The sequence below is a fragment of the Papaver somniferum genome, unplaced genomic scaffold (assembly GCF_003573695.1).
Source record: "Papaver somniferum cultivar HN1 unplaced genomic scaffold, ASM357369v1 unplaced-scaffold_125, whole genome shotgun sequence".
Lineage (NCBI taxonomy): Eukaryota > Viridiplantae > Streptophyta > Magnoliopsida > Ranunculales > Papaveraceae > Papaver > Papaver somniferum.
This window is the reverse complement of record NW_020621603.1, coordinates 15,576,014-15,596,761: the sequence shown is the minus strand read 5'-3', so window position 1 is coordinate 15,596,761 and position 20,748 is coordinate 15,576,014. Positions and strand designations below refer to the sequence as shown.

General features: G+C 36.8%; 1 protein-coding gene and 1 long non-coding RNA gene across 2 annotated transcripts; one reads left to right on the top strand and one right to left on the bottom strand.

The window, feature by feature from the left end:
• Positions 1-10,453: 10,453 nt before the first annotated feature.
• On the bottom strand, positions 10,454-13,961 carry LOC113331524. Its single transcript, XR_003351001.1, has 2 exons — positions 12,640-13,961; positions 10,454-12,548 (listed from the first exon to the last, which is right to left on the bottom strand). It is a non-coding gene; the product is annotated as an uncharacterized LOC113331524 (long non-coding RNA).
• A 4,636-nt stretch (positions 13,962-18,597) lies between these two features.
• On the top strand, positions 18,598-19,407 carry LOC113331350 (F-box/kelch-repeat protein At3g23880-like). Its single transcript, XM_026578065.1, has one exon. The coding sequence runs from the start codon at positions 18,598-18,600 to the stop codon at positions 19,405-19,407; it is 810 nt and encodes a 269-aa protein (XP_026433850.1).
• Positions 19,408-20,748: the final 1,341 nt, after the last annotated feature.

Genomic DNA, 20,748 nt, shown 5'->3' with positions numbered 1-20,748 from the left:
AACAAACTAAACCAAAGCTATATACTGGAAAACAGTATTTATATAGGAAATAAAAACCAAAATTTCCTATTATCTAACACCCTCCCTCGATCTAAGCGGGTGATCAGAAACAGTAAGCTTAGAGCGTAGAGAAGAGAACCTATCTCGCGAAAGGCGTTTAGTGAAGACATCAGCAACCTGATCTTTGGAACATACAAAGCGAACAAGCAGCTGACCACGTTGAACCCTTTCACGAACAAAGTGATAATCAATTTCAATATGTTTAGTATGACCGTGAAAAACCGGATTCATTGTAAGGTATGTGGCACCAAGATTATCACACCATAAGACAGGAGGAGTGCAGACTGGAACTTGAAGTTCTTTAAGCAAAGATTCAATCCACATGAGCTCAGCAGTTGCAATGGCAAGACCACGATACTCAGCTTCCGTACTTGACTTAGACACAGTTTTATGCTTTCTAGCACTCCAAGAAACAAGATTTGATCCCAAGTAAACACAATAACCACTAGTGGAACGTCTATCGGTTTGATCACCAGCCCAATCAGTATCCGTGTAGGCTTGAAAACTTAGTTTCAAATCAGAAGAAGGACGGAGAGTAAGACCAAAAGAAGCAGTACCTTGTAAGTAGCGCAAAATTCTTTTGACAAGAAGAAGATGCTTGTCAGTAGGATGTTGCATAAACTGACAGACTTTATTAACCGAGAAGGCAAGCTCAGGCCGTGTGATTAACAAGTATTGAAGACCGCCAACTAAACTCCGATATTCAGTAGGATTTTTCAAAGGAACCCCTCCTTGTGGATTTAATTCAGTAGAAGTGGTAAATGGATTACTTACAGGCTTTTCCCCTTGCATATTAGCATGCTCCAATAAGTCCTCTATATACCGTCGCTGAGAAAGAAATAGACCACTAGGTGTTCTTGTAAACTCAACACCAAGAAAAAGAGACAATTTTGCAAGATCTTTGAGTGCAAATTCCTTGTGAAGAGTATCAATAAGACGTTGCAAAAAGGTAGAAGAGTTGCCTGTTAAGATAATATCATCAACATACACAAGAAGATAAGTGACATCGGTAGATGTACGGCGAATAAACAGAGAAGAATCTGCACGAGAAGCAGCAAAACCAAGTTGTTGAAGAAACACACTAAAACGAGTGTACCACACCCTTGGTGCTTGCTTGAGTCCATATAAGGATTTATGCAGTCGACAAACATGATCAGGATAATTTGGATCAGAATATCCAGGAGGTTGCTTCATATAGACTTCCTCCGTAAGAAACCCATTTAGAAACGCATTTTGTATGTCAAGCTGGCGAATATACCAAGCAGACGTAAGCGCCAGAGTAAGAACAACACAAATTGTGCAAGGCTTTATAACCGGACTGAAAGTTTCGCCATAGTCTTGTCCTTCACGTTGATGAAATCCTTGAGCAACTAAACGAGACTTACGACGTTCAATAGTTCCATCAGCACGACGTTTGACACGAAACACCCATTTACACCCTACAACATTCATATTTGGAGTACGTGGAACATACGACCAAGTGTCATTCAGAATGAGGGCATTATATTGATCATCCATAGATTTGCGCCAGTCGGAATCTTCTTTCGCCTGCGAATAACAAGTTGGCTCAAAGAGAGCATCAGTAATATTGGCATACTTCGAAGCTAAGAGAGCTTTCGGTTTAAAAATACCGTCCTTTCCCCTAGTAACCATGGAGTGATCATTCCTAGTAGGCGGTCGAGAAGTTGCAACAGATTTATCCAGCAAATTTTGTTGTACCGGTGCGATGAAAGAAACATCTTGTTGGTCAGAAAGAAACATCTAGTTGGTCAGTAACAGGGACCGACACTTGAGCCTCCATAGACGCGACAGCAACAGGGAACAGAACTTCAGAAGAAGCAACAGTAGCAGGTGGTAAACGTCTGCTGTAGGTATGACCAAACCCTGTAGCAGCAGAAGGAAAAAATTGTCGAGAATCCGTTTGAAAAGACTGTTGGACGTCTGCAGTTGTGGTTGGGGAGGACTGTTGAACTTCCATAGTTTTTTTCTTTTGTTTGAAAAGACTCTTGAACTTCCATAGACTGTTGGACTTCCGAAGCTTTGGAAGAGGAGGACTGTTGGACTTCCAGAACTGTGTCGTCTGTGGAAAAAGGCCGTTGGACTTCTATAGGGAATCTAACAACATCAGCAGGTGAGTCAGCTGGGGCAGGTGAAGAGGGTGCTGTCGCTGTAGGAGGAAGCAATAGTGCTGGCTGCTGACAATGATCTGAAGAGGTCTCTGACAGCTTATCGATGGACGGAGACAGCTGCTGGGTTGTTATCTCTGGCGTAACTCCAGACAGATGTAAGGGGGATGTACCGTTAGCAGGAACAGTAACAGTTGCTCATTCATTATTAGATGCCAGCACATTAGAATTTTTTATGAAATTTGGATGGCTACTGGAAGGAGGAAGCTGCAAAGCATTGTTAGGACTGCAGATATGAATTAACGAGCTAGGAATGTTGGCAAGCGAGACTAAGGAAGCAGCGGAAACAGGAGGCGAGGACATGCCAGCAGAAAATGGAAAGTGGGAGGAAGAAGTAGTTACCTGTGAAGGATCCGAGGAAGATGGTAGTACCGAGGAATTGGGACCTGCAAAAGGAAAGGAAGATTCATCGAAAACAACATGACGCAACCAATAAATTCGACCGGACAGAATGTGCAAACACTTGTAACCTTTTCGAGTTGCACAGTATCCAGGAAAAACACAAGGAGAAGATCGCGACTCAAGTTTATTAGTTCGATAATCTCTAAGATGAGGAAAACATACGCATCCAAAAGTCCGGGGAGATAAAAAATCCGTAACTTTATTAAACAGCAGCTCATATGGAGATTTAGTACCTGTAAGAACTGATGGAATACGATTCATAAGAAAAGTGGTCGTAGAAAAAGCATCATACCAAAAACGAGGCGGAACGGAAGCCATAGATAGTAGTGTTAGGCCAGTTTCAACTATGTGACGGTGGCGTCTTTCTGCAAGACCATTTTGAGCAGATGTATGGGGACAAGTGAGGCGATGTTGGGTACCATTTTGTTGCAGAATTTTACTGAGTTTCTTATATTCAGTGCCATTATCAGTTTGGAAGATTTTAATCTTTCGACCAAAAAGAGTTTGCACTTGGCGATAAAAGACATCAAAGATACCAATAACATCGGTTTTTGTATGCATAGGGTAAATCCAAGTGAAACGACTAAAAACATCAACAAAAATAATATAGTACCGAAAACCTTCATTAGATAAAAGTGGAGCAGGCACCCAAACATCTGAAACAATAAGATCCAAAGGATGATCATAAACTGTAGTACTAATTGGAAAACTAAGTTTATGACTTTTATTGACTAAACACGACTGGCACATGGAAAACTGAACAGAAGAAACAGGTAACTTATGCTTCGAGACAATGGCTTTCACCGTTTTGAGCATTGGATGTCCCAAACGAGAGTGCCATGTTTGTAAAGAGGTACGTTCACCAACAAGAGCAGAAACTGGTGAAACAGGAAGAAGAGACCCTCCTTATTGAGCATTCCTCGAAGTACTACCTCCCCGGTTTGGCGATCCTTCACAAGACAAAAAGAGTCATGGAATTCAAAGAAGACATTATTATCAAGGCAAAATTTAGAGACAGATAGAAGATTTTGGGAGAGATGGGGAACATGAAGAACATTGGGAAGAAGAAACTTACGAGTAGGAGTAGCAAGAATACCGTCACCAGTATTAGAAATAGGCAAAGAAGAACCTCCAGCAGTCCGAATATTATCAGGCCCATTGTATTCATAATGAGTGTGTAGGTTGCGAAGATCATTGGTCATATGATTTGTTGCACCGCTATCGAGAAGCCAATCATAAGTATAAACAGAGTTGTGAGATGCAGCATAAGCAGCGGGAGCATTAGAAGCTGGCCGTCGTCCTCTAGTAGCATTATTCTTGAACGACGGGCGTTTGTCACGGGAAGGATAAGTCACTGTATCCAACCTCTTGCGACAATCACGAGCATTATGAAGGGTTTAATACAAATTTTACAAACAACAGCTGGTTTACCGTCTCGTGTAAGCGGAATATCCTCAGTGCGATTTACAGAAGCAACATTAGCAAGCGGTGAAGAAATAGCTACCTGATTTTGTGTAGTGACACGGAGATCATAGTTTAGAAGCATGGATTCAAATTCATCAGTTGTGATGACACCCATTGTGGTGATTAAGAAGCTAACAATTGATTCACATGACGAACCAAGACCCTTAACAACATAATGACGAAATTCTTTGTCAGAAACTTCAACAACACTAGCAGCAAGGGAATCCACGATATTCTTCACAGATTGAATATAATCTGACATGGTTGAGCTTCCTTTCTTGATGGATGAAAGCGACTCCTTGAGATGTATAAGGTGTGCATCTGTTTTAGATGCAAAGAGAGCATCGAGTTTTATCCAGATGTATCACACGTTTTAACCTTGGCGAGAATAGGGGCAGTGAGAGACGACATGATCCAGCCGAGAAGTAACTTATCTGTGCGCCTCCAAGACAGAAACAGAGGATTGGGAAGGTCATTAATCAGGGCCGGAGGAGCTGGAAAGGAACCATCAACGAATTTCTCCAAATCATATCCCTGTAAATAGGGTGTGAACTGAGCTCTCCATAACAGGTAGTTGGAACCAGTTAATTTTTCAGAGATAGCACCATGAAGACGTTCAAAGGGTGCGTGATCCATAGAAACTGAGGACGTAGCAGAGAAAGACCCAGAAGATTGAGAAGACATAGAAGAAGTGGTGGAAGAAGAGTCAGAAGAAGATTGAGAAAAGGCAGTAGCCATGAAAACAGAAGCTGTAGGTAAGAAAAAAGATGAAAAGAAGATGAAAACCCTAAACAGGTCGTAGTTTAGGTAAGAAAAGAAGATGAAAACCCTAAAACAGGTCGTAGTTTTGATCGACCTGTCTGATACCAAAACATAGATTGATTTTGGATAGATTTCTCAACGTGAGAAACCTAAGGTGAAAACCCGTTTATATATATGTAGTGTTTACAAAACTTGTAATACAGGGAATTTAGCCGTGACTTGACTTACACGATATAACAAACTAAACCAAAGCTATATACATGAAAACAATATTTCAATAGTAAATAAAAACCAAAATTTCCTATTATCTAACAATACCCCATACCCATAAGCATCGTATTGTGATTGTACGAGTCCAATTCATACGGAGGAACATAAGTAGGAAGTGTCAAAACTGCATTTAACAAAGGATTGATTACTCTAATTCTTTTCATCAACTTCATTTGGCATCTCTCGGCAATGACTAAGATAACGTTTTCTGTTTAGGGATACAGGACGAGTCCCTCAGGTTTAAGAGCAAGTAATTGAATGGGACATTATTAATGAAACAAGTACTGCATCTGTCTAAGAGATTAATAAAACCTATATTCTGATCTGACTTTTCTCTATGGCGATGAATTACACAGCCAAAATCAAAATCCCGTGGCCTTAACAGAGGCGATATAATTTTATGCCAAGATTTTGAAACAAACATGTTATCGATTATATTACTTACGGGAAGACATTCTAGTATCTTGTAGAACATATCTAGAGGTAAATCTTCGAACTTACCCATATCTGTGTTCAATCGTTGAGACTTGAGTTCCGATGATGTTCACCAACAGCTGAATTTGAGTAATCGAAGATTGAATGTTGCAAATGATGACGGAATTTGAAGTTGTGATTGTTGTATTAGCAACACCAGCAGAAGGATTTCAAGAAAGTCGAATCTTTGTGTATGAAACCTGTTTTAAATCTTGATTTTGTTGGTGATGATGAACACGAACAACAACTGGAATTGAAAACGAGATGAATGTATAACAGTTTCCGGAATATTAGAAGTAGAAGGATCTCAATAGAGAATAGAAGTTTAGGTTAGCTTAGGGTTTTTCGTGGAATGATTTCATGAATTGCTTCTGTGTGTTCATTCTTTTCTTCGGTAAAAAGAAGCGAGTTAATGAAGGGGACGTTTTAGAGGGAGGGAAAAGAAGAAGCGCGGATCGGTGATATTAATTCGGGTACACTAATCGACCCGACCGGCTCGGTTATTTTGAAACAAACAAAACACTCTCCCCTAGTGCTGTGGAAAAAAACGGGAATCCCGGATTTCATCCGTATCCGTCTGTAAAATTGCGGATAAAACCCAATCCGCAAGAATTATGGGCCGGACACGGATGGAATTCCCAAATCCGCACGTTTACACGGTTTGGTTGTGGTTGGACTTTGAAATCCGCGGATTCATCCGCACCGTAGGGCATCCTCTATCATCTTCAATATTAGACACTTGTGTTAACTTAACAGCGTATGAAAATGTTAACATTCCTACTATGGATATGCATTTTGAAAATACTGTCGGAGTAAAAGTGGATGTGCGAGACTGCGAGGTATGTTTTATTTTGTTAAAGATGATGCTTCTCAAGTTTGTTTAGCTCTTGCTAGTCTATCATCAGAAGGTGAAGTCGAGATAATTGGAAACTTTCAGAAGAGGAATCTAAGGTTTGTTTACGATACTAAGAAATCTAATGTGGGGTTTGCAGAAGAGGCTTGCAGTTATACCTAGAGATAGAGAGAGTGAGAGAATCAAAGAATAATGGGACGAGAACAGTATGGAAATAAAATACCAGTAAGCAGAGTTCAAAGTTCACCATTTACTTTAAGTGATAGACTAATATTAATTGAAGATGATACAAAGTAATATTAAATAAAATACTAGTAAGCACGGTTCAATCTGTCACCTGAGAATGAGATTGGCACTTCTTAATACAAAGAAGTAAAGAACCATATGGTTTCCATCTCCCCCATTAACAAGAACAAGAACGAGGATATCAAAGATTTTTTTTTTTAAGGATCCGCACTTAATCCGCATCCGGACCGTATTAACCGCTGATCCGCGGATATTAAATCCGCGGGTGATTGAGTCGGACACGGTTGGATTTTCTAAATCCGCAACTTTGATGAATTGGACGCGGGTGATCCCTAATCCGAATTCGTCCGTCCGTTGCTCACCCCTACTCTCCCCTATATAATTCGAATGGGCCATATGCCTCTATTTGCGGGATGGACCTTCCCATCGAGCAGGTGGAAATAGGGGTGAGTATTTGGCCCGTAATCCGCGGATTTAACCGAGACCAACCGTATTTTTACGGATGGATGCCCGGACTGTTTACTAATGGATTGGATGCCCGGACTGTTTACTAATGAATTGGATGCGGATGAGATTTTTGAAATCCAAACACTAGCCTACTATCAATTAATTTCGGACTGGACTGTAGTTGAACCCTAATCAATCTCACACTGATTCAAGGTATAGTTGCGCTTCGTACGTCTCTGATCCCAGCAGGATACTAAGCACTTGATTTTCTTAGCTGATGATGTTGCTGAGTTGGGCATGGATGCAAATTTTAAAATCTGTTTAGCATCCATAACCGTTAGCTTAATGACATTTATATAGTTTTTAGAAAAATGTATCGTTAGTTTAGGAATTATTAAAGTGTTTGTTTGGTGTGTTGTCCATGACGCCTCTAATAGATAAATAAAATGTGTAGGTTCCATAAGAAGTCTTTTATTTTGCCTTTATTTCTTCATTATAAATTTTAACTAAATCAAATCTATTAGATTATTCGTACCCAATCCATTCATTTGTGCATCCATTGGATGCAAATCCGTCGGGTTGGATTGGATGCGGATGTCAAATTTGATATCCGTAGAGAATTGGATTGGACGCGGATGAGTTAAAAACCGGTCCATGCTCACCCCTAGGTGGAAGATGGAAGCAACTTTTTGTATTTTTTTGGCGGAACTTGTCACGTATATTTATTTTTTTCATAAAAGAAATTTGAAACAGAGGGACAATATATCAAAGGTTAATCATCATCAAAACAATAAAAATCAGAAAAACACTAAATAAAATAAAAAAATTAGTCATCATCTAATGGCGCTCTATTTGCCGGATGGTTCTCATCGAGCATGTGGAAGTAACTTTTTGTATTTTTTTTGCTCAACTTGTCAGCATATATTTATTTTTGTAAGAAAAATTGAGACAGAGACACAATATATCAAAAATTAACCATTATCAAAACTGTAGAAGTCATTAAAAAAAAATTGTTGTTTCTAGAAAGATAACATCAATAACAAATAAAAGGATATTCAAGGTGTAACCTTCAAAAAAAAATTAGTATTTAAAAGACCAACTAAATAGCGTATATTTAATCGGCACTATTAGCTGATTGAAATTTATGTTCTTGTTGTTATATAGCTTGTTAGTGTGCTCCCTCTAGATAGTACGCCAGATTGCAAATAACAGAATTACCCATCTTTTCGTTATCGTACTTATAGTCTTCTTGTTAGATCATTCCTAAATATTATTTCCTCCGTTACTTTTTAATAGGCTGGTTTGTATAAATAAATGTTTCAAAAATATAAGCTGGTTTTCTAATTGGGAAAGTCAAATGTTACTTTGGTTTTGTGAGACCACTTTTCTCTTAACTTCTTTTTATGACAAGTGTCATGTGGAACATTTCACTTTACTTCTTTTGCTGACAAGTGTCACGGGGACCATTTCACTTCACTTCTTTTATTGAGAAGTGTCATGAGGACCACTTTCAATGATTGGTTCTCTTAATTTCCTTAATTTTCTCTAAAAACCAAACCAGATTATTAAAAAGTAACGGAGGGAGTAGATTTTATATTTAATGAAAACACCAGTTTAACTCTAAAACTATCTAAGAAAAATTATTATATCTTCCTAGTCTCCTTGCAATGTAAAAACAGGTGATTTTGACTCTCCTCTTCAGCATTCCAATATAAGCAACTAGAATTGACATTAATTACCTGCTTTTAGGAGGAAATCTCCAGTTGGAGCTCCTTTATGACTTAAAGACCAAACCAGAAAAGATAACTTCAGAGGTATTTTGGGATTCGAGAACTGTTTAGGTGGAAAAGCCAAGAAGCCATCTACATATAGAGAATCGTAACAAATAGTCACGGAGAAATCTGCTGCAAAAAATTCATTTCCTCACGTTATCAATCATACTATTATGAACCGGTAACAAAACCTTCCAGCAACTGAAGCAACATAACTACATCCTCATTTCCTGTTCATTTAGATTTCGTTTGAAGTTAAAATTCCAAACCCCTTGATCATGTCTTTAACCGATGAGTTTTTGTGAGACTAAAGAAAAAGGGGATTTTAGGTTCGAGGAAATAGAGTCATCTGATATAGGTTGTGAGACATCCTCAAATATGATGACATTAGCTCATATTCTAAAGAATGATGTAAAACCGTTATTTATTGATTATGAATTGGTTATCTATAACGTTCAAAGTAGTTATCGAGATTATTATGGAGATATATATCTTCTGTCGCGAAAAAATATCAATAACGTACACACACATTTTGTGCCAGACAACTCCATCTTTTTTTTTTGTGTCAGACCTTGGTGAGCTAGATTCAGAAGAGTTAGGTGATTTGACCTTTTGTGTGTCAGACCTTAGCGATGAGTCAGGTGATCTGAGTCAGCTTCAGTAAGAAAAAAAACAAAAATAAACGAGGTTCCTTCGGCACTTTTTTTTCTTTCTAAATAAGGCATTTAATTAAGGCAAACTAAGACTCACAAGGAGCCTGCAGTAAAAGTAAAGCCATCTAATGTCGGTCCTTAGGGAGATCTCTGAATATTAGATTTATCTACTGATAGATGATGTTGGATACATGAAGGAGTGATAGCTTCCCATGAAAGAGTTGAATTTAAATTCCTTACAAACTAGCTAAAGTGTCTGTTACCATATTTCCTAATCTTGGGACAAAAAAACCCAAAAAATTGTAGCAAGAGTTTGTTATTCTTTCTGCTCATCTGGACAAGCTTTGGCACGCCAAGAAATATCTGGGTACTTTCTATAAAGATAGTTGAAAAGGCTTTCACAGTCACCCTGTATACTGAAATTCTCGATTCCTTTCTCATGTGCTCAAACATCTGCTTGCAACGCTCATATATCCTCCGCTTCTTGAGGGTCTGAGCTTTCTGATTGTCCTGCTCTTCCTCCTCCTGCATTTCTTATATCATTTCTCAGAATTATAGCATAACTTGAAGGTAATATGTCAGAGATCCAAGCAGCATCAACGTTAATTTTGAAATTATCCTTCCGAGGTGCCTGCCATACAGGTTGTGGTGTTTTCTTCTGCATTTTCTTAGTTTTGTCATGTTTACTAATTCTTTTGGACCAAAAAGAAATATGTCTTTGTATTTCTATAGCCAAATTTCTAGTTGTTCTTCAAAAATGTCATGTACCTGAGTACGATTACAATATTGGGTAGATAGATTGAGGATAAACCTCTCTTGATTCGTGAGAATCAAGCCTCTCTGAGTTCAAATGAACACATCCCAAGAACAAAGTTCCAATTGATTAATAATTTTATAGTCTTTCCGTTACAAACACAGGACAATATATAACTCTCATTTACTACCCTAGGATCCACGGCCAGATAGCCACCAGGTGGTTCTCATCTAACCGTGCCTTACACTGATAAACACACTCACTCCTACACTAAATACTTCCAATCATAACTACTACTAAAGGCTCACAAGTAACATGATATGGGCACCCTCTCACATATAGAACGCACGTGACATTACCTACCCCTTGAAAACATCCTTGTCCTCAAGGATGTGAGTTAAAATGAATAAGCTCGAGTGCTGGAGAGTCGCGGATCAGAATAAAAACTCATGTGATGTCGTTGAACACTTTCGCACTAGGCTTAACAGTCCACCTACCAATTCCCTGTGAACTGATTAGAAAGATAAATGATTGAAATGTTCTAGTATCTTCAGCTTGTGTGTAGTCAAATCTTCCCAGGAAGAAGTGAACTTCTCTAGCGGATATCGCATAAACGAGCCAAATATAACCAACACTGATCACCTTGGAGTTCGCCTCAATGTCAGCTTGCAATATTTCCAGATAATTTTTTGTAGTTTCTGCTGGACTGCAGCTCAGAACTGGTAGATGGGTTCTAGAACACCAGTACATGTCAGAGCACCCAACTGATGTTAATCCCATGTTAACCCCACTAATATTTCCTGCACTCAGTGAACCTGTAGAAAACCATTCAAATTTCCACCACCGGAAGGTTACAATCATCCACACTTTTGAAACATGAAGCACGGTGAGCATGAACCAAATCCATTTCATTCCTGCAAGGAGTTTTGGCGAGCTCAAAACCTTCTTTGGTGGATAAATAAAATCCCACATTGGACCATTAGCCAGCATAAGACCAATCGAGGCTTGAGACAATGAATTGGAACGATACCCTTGCTTATAAACCCACCCATCGGTTACCTTCTTACCGTTCTGTAATACAATTGAACTGGTTCACCCAAAACTTACTAAGTAGCTCTCCAATAATCCAGGCACATACCTCTTACTTCGATCAAATAACATACGAATATACATCTCCTCTCATATGGTCGGAATACCATATGTGCAAATATCCTCCACAAAGAAACCAGCAACACTAGCTCAGTTGGATTGTGAACCACCATGAGCTTGAGTTGAGATTCCGTTATCCCATTGTAATAATCTAGAAAAATCGATTCATAAATAACATTCACACAAGAAGTATTTGTATCAAGGTAGAAGTCACAATCACCAGCAAGATAAGAAAACCCCTTCACAATATATAATTCCTTGCTTCGATCGAATATATTACGAGAAGAGTGGATGATAATGGTAGAACATTCGTCATTTAACAGTTTGTGACTAGTGAGTAATATTACCTGTAAAGTAGTTTCAATCTCATCAGTAAACGTGATCTTCAGTTGCTTAGAGGCTTCAGTTGCAAAGTAGTTTCCTCCATCAAACAACAAATCTACAACCGATAGTACTGGTACAATTTACCATACTCCCCAATTCAGGTGGAACCAATTTGAACTTTCACCTCAAGAACTCCACCAGCCTCCCATGTAGCATTTGAATTGCCAGGAGCATAAACTGAGTTTTCACTATCCTTGCAAGGAAATGAGTCGAGCTATAAGTCGTCTCTGCCAGTTGGTTGCAACGTAAAAGAAGATACAGGGTAAATGTATCAACTACAGTTGGATTGAAACACTTGCAACAGAACTTTCTCTTGAATCATATATCCTCCATACACCTTAGAAGAAAGTGGATAAGTATCGATTCTTAAAAGATATAAACGAGTTCTAGCAATTGTGTGAGCTGAGAATATAAGCACTGAAATTTTTTGAGACTCACACAAAAGAATCTGGTGCACATCACCTTCTTGTCTATCAATCATAACCTTGAATAAGTCCACCCGAAAAAACTTTGCAGAAGTAGACATATCTTCTTCCCTTATATTCAAACTCCAGGGTGGAATACAACAAGAGTATTCATGATCACTGGCGGAATCCAAGACTCTAAGCAGTTGGAAATATAACTCAGTTGCTATTATGTGAGTTGCCTCACTCTTTAAGCACAGAAAGTGAACTGCAATTACCTCAAACAATTGACATGTTAGTTGTAGGAAAAAAAATTATGCACCCTTCCTACCAAGCACTTGAACAGACCATTTATGTACCTTCTTATTGCTTACCACTATGGCCAACAAGAGAGACAAAAATATATTTCTCTCTGACAATGCAACAATCATCTTAGTACTCATACCATTCGAAACAATCATGAACACGAATATAATCCAGGTATCCACCAACAATTCTATTTGGGAATCATGTTTCAAAACAAGCTCATAAAGGAGTTCCTCTTTGTATTTCTCCATTAGAATTGACCCAACGAGAACCAGCTTACAAGATGTAACAGTATTAGTTCCAAATTTATAAGTGACAACAAAAGAAAAATATCCTTTAAAGAAATCGAACACTTTGCCACGATCATATATCCGTCGAGCAAAATTCATATCCATGAAGAGACATTCATATATTAGTAACTTGTTACTCATCTTACTTCTTTTATGTAGCACAAGAAAATCATCTTTGTCACTGCCCAAATGACAAGCTATACTCTCAGGCATTTTAACAAACAACTTCTCATCCACATGAACTTTAGCATAATTAACAAAGGAATTATCGAATCTGTAAACCCCAAATCTGATTTAAACCCAGGGCTAAGAATCAATAGGAGAATCAATTTTCTACAACCATTGGGTGGTATATCTGCATACTTACCATGATCAAATATGCTACGAGAATAATCAGAAAGAATGGGTGAACAATCCTTACTCAATAGCATGTGGTGATTAATGACCAGCTCCTTCAAGCTTTGATGTTTCTCACAACTACTGTCAGTACCCCTAACTTCTATAGGGTGAAAATTCACCCCTAACGAAGGAATAAGCAAATTGAAATCGAGACAATCATCATCTTCTTCTGATGGAATTGAAGAGTTCTGAGTGAAATTCCTTGTTGTATCTGCATCAATAAGGGTTGATTCTGTGTTGGCGGAAATATATGTCTTCATCATATTCAATTGTTTAACCACCGATTGAAGTAATCCAAGACTTTTAGCCGAATTCTCAACACATAGCCTACGTTCCATCGCTAGGATATCCTCTATTTCTCTTGAAAAAAAAATCGTCCATGCAGTACCTGCTTAGGAGGTCGAATAAATTCACCCTCCAGCTTCTCTGACACTACAACTTGAAATCTTCCCAAACTATAAATCTTCTGCGATAATAATTCAATTTCAGTGAATTCCATTGGATAAGACTTGTCCAAATCTGCAACCTCCACTGAAGAAACTAGCGGAATCGAAACGATTCTAGATACCAATTGTCATGTACCTGAGTACGATGACAAGATTATGTAGATAGATTGAGGATAAAACTCTCTTGATTCGTGAGAATCAAGCCTCTCTGAGTTCAAATGAACACGGCCTAAGAAAAAAGTTCCAATTGATTAATAATTTTATAGTCTTTCCATTACAGACACGACAATATATAACTCTCATTTACTACCCTATGATCCACGGCCAGATAGCCACCAGGTGGTTCTCATCTAACCGTGCCTTATACTGATAAACACACTCACTTCTACACTAAATACTGCCAACCATAACTACTACTAAAGGTTCACAAGTAACATGATATGGGCACCCTCTCACATAGATTGCGTACATGACAAAAAAAACCATGTTGCATCTCTTCTTCCAGATAAGCCACATCTTAGTAAGCATTAATTCTAAAGAAATCTCCTTTCTAGGGCTTTTCATCCAATCTTTACAAAGGTCTACGATCTTACTTGAACTATCTATATTCGGAGAGATATGATTAGGGTATAAACTACATACTTTCTTAGCATAAGGGCACTGAAATAAGAAATGCTTAGTAGTTTATATTTCAATTCCACGCATAGTGCAATGAGGCTTGACATCTTTCACTTTTCCAAGGAGTTTGGAGTTAGTAGATAAGGTATTTTGTAAGCATTTCCAAAAAAAAAAATTAATTCTCTGAGAGATATCTAATTTCCCCAAAGCTATATCCAAAAATAATCAAGCATAACAAGACTAACAATTTCAATACTAGTTTCATTCAATTTATCATACATGGATTTAATTTTGTATTCTTCTGATTTAGTTAAGGTCCATCTAAGTTGATCTTTCTTAAAAGAGTGATACTTATCTTTGAAAATATAAATTTTACTAATTTTGAAAGCAATAGTAACATGGAATATGGAGTTAAGAATAGAGAGATTCCAAGAACTAGTTTCAGAGTCTATTAAGTCTGAGACTAAATTTAAATGGTTATTGCGCGTGTTTCTTAAGTTCTCTAGAGTTTCATTCATTCCAGGTATCCATTTATCATTCCAAAAATTGATGTCTTATCCATTTCATACTTACCAGATAAGTTCTAGTCCTTGATTAAAACAATTCTAATTCCAGGAGCCATTAGTTTTAGCTTTTTCCCTAAGTGCCGATGTAGTTCTAACATATTTTGAACCCATAGTTTTTAACCAAAGAGCATTTAGTTCTTTAACTATCCTCCAAGCCAATTTATCATGCATTGTAAGATAAAATTTACGAGCATCCTTAAATCTAAACTCCCTTTCTGAATAGGATTGCAAATATTTGGCCAGGCCTTAGGATAAAAGCCTTTTCTTCCAGTTTCTTTTCCTCACCAAAAATCTCTTTGTATTGCATTAATTTTATTAATTATCTTTTTAGGCAGAATAAAGCATCCCATCTGGTAAGAGGGAATACTAGACAAAACAACTTTATTTAAGACAGATCTACTTGGTTATGAAAGGACCAAACCTTTCCATCCTTTGAATTTAGATTCCATCCTTTCTAGAATTGGGGCAAAGGTTTAATTTTGGATCTATCCATAAAGAGAGGAGCTCCTAAATAAGGGTCCTAAGGCTTATATATTTTATTTTTAGGAGCTTAGAGGTCATCCTATGATGTTTTGGTTCTATTTTTCTACTAAAAAAGACTCATGATTTCTCAAAATTGATAAGCTTGCCCGAGGCCTTACTAAAAATGGCAATTGTATCTAGTAAGTTTCTACATTCAATGAGATCGGCTTTCACGAAAAGGAGACAGTCATCTGCAAAAAAAAGAAGAGGTGTGAGATTGGTTCACTCATAGGGGTTATCTTGACTCCATGTAAAAAAAAGTTTACTTTCTTGATGAAGAAGAAGTCTAGAAAAAAGTTTCATACATATTATGGATAAGTATGGGGAGAGGGGATCTCCTTGGCGTAAACCCCTTTAAGGATTAAAAGATTCACAATATGAGCCATTTAAAAGAACAAAGATACTAGTTGTAGAAATACATTGGTCTATTAGCAGACAAACATCCTTATTAAAACCAAAAGATTTCAAGGCTGAAAGAAGAAAATTTCAATTTACTCTATCAAAAGCTTTAGACTTGTCGATTATTATTCCTAAACCACCAGATTTGGCTTTTTTTTCTTTTTAATTATGTTATCAGAAATCTGTCTAGACGAAAGAAATGAAGATTAAAAGGGAGAGATTATTTTATCCAAAAATGGTTTGATTCTATTATCTATAATTTATGTTATTACTTTATATAATGTATTATTACATAGACCTATTGGCTTAAATTAACTAGGGCTCTTAGGTTGTTTTATTTTTGGAATTAAGAAAAGGTGCGTCCTGTTTATTTCAGAATACATTTTTTATGTAAAAAAGAAATTCTGGACAATATAAGTAACTTGACAACGGAAAAAAAAAATGAACTCGCAGTCCGAGTGCAAAACCGAATCCGCAGCCCCATAACCCTCGAATTAATAAGATTTGACATCATCTAACTAACCACAATTATGTACCCGTATTCTTAGTGAACTGTAGCATATTTACAGGATTTTTCAAATATTTTCATATTCCAACCACTTCTTTATCCTTCGTATCTTATTTAGTTCAAAGCATAGAATTCCGTTCCATCAAACTAAGTAAATGATCTCTCATTCAAACAAAACTTGAAACTACAGACACTTCAAACTAGGCTTATCAAGACGTCTAACAAAAATAAGGAATAATATCTCTTATGTTTCAACCTTGACGTGAACTGATTTGAACTTGTTTCATTTGAGACAGAAGAACAAATAGGTATAGGTTATATTCCCAGTGATGAAGACATGGGGTGGGTAGATTTACTTTTTGATTGCTCGTGTTATGGTTTTTAAATGGCTTTAGATTAATCATTTCTAAATATACCTTTTGAGTTCTCTATACACTGTATTTCTACTATAAATACGTTGACACATGTCAATATTCATTGATTAATCAGGACATCGTTCATTTTTAGATCTTACCTTTTGAGTTCTCTATACATTGTGCAAAGATCGTGATAATGATTTTAGTAATGCTTTCGATATCGCCATCATTGATGGATCATAAGAGTTACGCGGAAACTTATAAAAATATAATCTGAAATTATAATATAATTTAGTGATGTAAACACTAATCTTTGGGAGTCAACTATTGATCTCAATATCTTGTTTCTTATGTACTAAATCTTTCTTGGCGCTGAAAAACATGAAAGCAGTCGATTGATAACAAGTTGTAATTGGATTAGATAGATTTACGAAAATGGAAGCAGTCAGATTGATTTAAGAAGTTGTTGGAAAGTAAATATATGAAAAATCCGATATAGATATACACACTTAACACTAAATATCCAAGCAACTATGGTTAATTCCATAGTTAGATCTTATTAATCCAATGATTATGGGTCTGAGAATTCAGTTTTGAACTCGCAGTTTTTTCCCTCGACAACTGGTTCCTTCGGAACTAGGTTTAGGCTCCGGATCCTCTACACCTCTGCGCATGCCAATGAGGGGATGTCATGTGCTCAAGAAAACATACCAAAATCATAAATTTTCAGTATATTGAAGTTGTTGAAACAAAAAGATTTTCACGGAGATAAAACTGAAAAATATTTATCCTCCCTCGATTATCTCCATATAGTGTACGGACTAATTGACCAACATTGCTTATTAGAAAAATAAATAAATTTGACGAACACATTTCACTCTCTTCAACATTTTCAATTTATGATTGTTCTGTTTTAGTGCTAAATACATATGGAGTCTTCACCTCCTTTGCATGTATTCTTCTCCGTCTTACTTTATTTTGTCTGTCCAATTAAATTAATTATGTACATATACCTTATTGTTTCATATACTTTTATCAAAGAAAATGAATGTCAGATACTAAACGCCAGTGATCCATTCCACAGATGCCCCTTCAGATTAAAGAATAGTCACCAAAGTGTAAACCACATTTCAAAAATTAAGAAAGTAACACATTACCAACTTGGGGAGAGAGATGTTCCAGTTGTTGTTGTTTTAGTTCGTCATCATGAAAACCTTAACTCAGAGCAGTCTTTGATCCATAAACAACGAAGATTCACAGTATGGTTATGACTTATGAAGTAGTACACCCAGCGGGAAATATATCATCTCTGGAGATGTTCGTGTTGTATAATTCCATTCCTATAGGAAGCAAAAGAGTTTACCATGCTTCCCAATTTTGACAACCCTGTAGACGTAGCCTCTCTATGACAGGGAAGGAATCAACATAAAATGAAGGAGGAGCAACCCATTTTTACGAAAGTAGAAGGTTCAAAAACATGTATTAACGACCAAAAACAAAAATTAGTTTTAAAGACTACGTACAGTTGGTTTAAGGACTACGGTATAAGTGAAAAGAGATAATCGATGGAGGATACACATTTCCATTTTTATCTCCGCTATCATTTAATTTCAACAATTTTAATATACCAAAAATGTGATTTTGGTATGTTTTAAATTGAACACGTGGCGTCTCCTCATTGGCAGGCGGATTTTTGGTGTAGACGACGGACGATCCGGAGCCCAAAGTTTACGGTATTGCTAGTTGTATTAGTTTTCCGAAAATAAATACAAAATCCAAAAAACAAAAAAAGATTCCTAATTAGCTTCGGAATAGTCATAAGTTGACAAAACACTATAAATAGAATAGCCTAGCCTAGCCTATTCAATTCACAACCTTAATTCTCGATCTCTTTTTCTTATTCTTTAATGGCTGGAGATCCCAAGAGTAGCAATGCCATGAGCAATATGAAAGGTGGTGGTCGATATAACCTTCATATGGAGAATCTTCACATGGATATCTTACAAAACATACTTTCTCGATTATCATTCGGAGAATCTTTATATGCTAGGCGAGTATGCAAAACTTGGAAAACACTCCTTGTTGATAGATGGTGTATCAAGCCTGGTTTCCTTTTCGCGTTCAATGGGCTTGTAAAGATCGAAACCAAAATCTGCTATGGAGAACGGTATGATGATGATGGTGATATTATTGATGATAGTGGTGATGTTAAGAAGATGAATTACTACTACACTCATGAAACACTCACACGGGTCGAACATGAAAGCTTTTCTAATTTTATTGATTGCGAGATTACTATCCTTGTTGGATCATGCAATGGTTTGGTTTGTTTCAAAAGATATGAACATGGAAATCCATTCTTGATTATCAACCCTTTAACAGGAGAATCTGTTTTTCTTCCGGATATCGATTACACGAGCCCCTTGGATACTAAAAAGATATCCTGGGGGCTGGCAGAAAGCACAATATGTAGGTTTGGTTATTTTCAGTCGACCAACGATTACAAGGTTGTTAAAATTTGTTACAGTAATGACCGAGTGAAGCAAGATCAAGTCCAACTGTTCACTATTGGCACTGATAAGTGGAGAAGCTTAGGATCTATTGATCACAGGTTAGGTTCAAACTCCTCGGAATCATTCTCTGGTATCTTTGTCAATGGAGCAATTCATTGGATTGACGAAATAGAATATAAAATCGTCGCCTTCGATTTAGTATAAGTTTTAATTTTATGGATACTTAAATCAGGATCGTTGAACTTCATGATAATCACACAATAATATACGAATAAAGTTTATGGAAAATACCTTTAGCGCTAATCCATTGTATGTTACCGACCATCTTTGGAGCGGCGATAATACCTTGTGGATGTCATGGTTTCTCTCTCTTGACCTTAGCCGTAATGAGTCGTTAATTCCTTGGATTGGATACAATGGTGATGGTCACTGTTTCTCCTTCATAGGTAGAGAGAGGACCAAGTTCCTAGGATTTTAGTATTAGCCTTAGATCTCGACCGTCCATCAAGGAAGAGTTAATAGGAATTAATCTTCTGGAATGGTAACCGAAATATTTAGCAATATTCTTAATTAACCAAAGTTATTACATGGGCCCACAAGATATTTCTATATGTATAGAAATATTCTTACATTCTCCCACTGGTCCATGTGATAACTTATTTAACGGTTAATTATAGAAAAACATAAGCGCGCATAATTGCTAAACAAATTTAATGGTTAAACATAATACCTTAACCAAGCAAATTACGTATGCGAGTCATGGCGGTGGCACATTGTCTTGTTATCAACATGTTCCCTTCCATGTACCACAACACAAGCAACTTACTTAATCAGGCCTTAAATGGGGATATCATAATGGTCCAGTTATGTCTTCAAAAGAAAGACAACTTCTGTTAACATTCATCCATTCACATAGGTGTATACCAAATATGGATACATAAATAAATCCAGAATTACATTATTAAGAGCTCAATCAGTTTTCAAAAAATAAACACATAAATTAGCTGAATTCAATAATCAATTACTCACACAGACCTAAGATTTTAATCTTTTCTTAAGAGGTCTTAAAAGGTAATTGTTCATTAAGTGCATCTCCGAATGCAATTGTGCTTAACCGATAAATGAAAAACTATTGTTTCTGAATTTCCTAATTCACGCATATATACTCAAGGTTCATGTGTTTTGTTTCTTTTGTATCATATCGTGCTTTAATGCTGCGAAACTAAGACAATAAATTTCAGCAATGTAAAGACAAACCTTAAGTCTCTAAGTATCGCAGTCATAAATATTCAAACTCAATTGCGGGACTAGTATTAATGGATTCTTCCTTTATATAATCCATACATCCACAAAAATTGAATTCTGAAAACCCAATCAACTCTTGTTGGGTTTGCTAACTAATTATAAGACATAAGTTAAAATAGTATCTCAAAATTCTTGATAGCTTTCCTGTAATTTTTTCTTCAATTCTTTAGGCATTTAGTTAACATATCAACAACTTGTTATAAGTTTCATATCAAAATTAAGATGTAATGAAGATTAAAT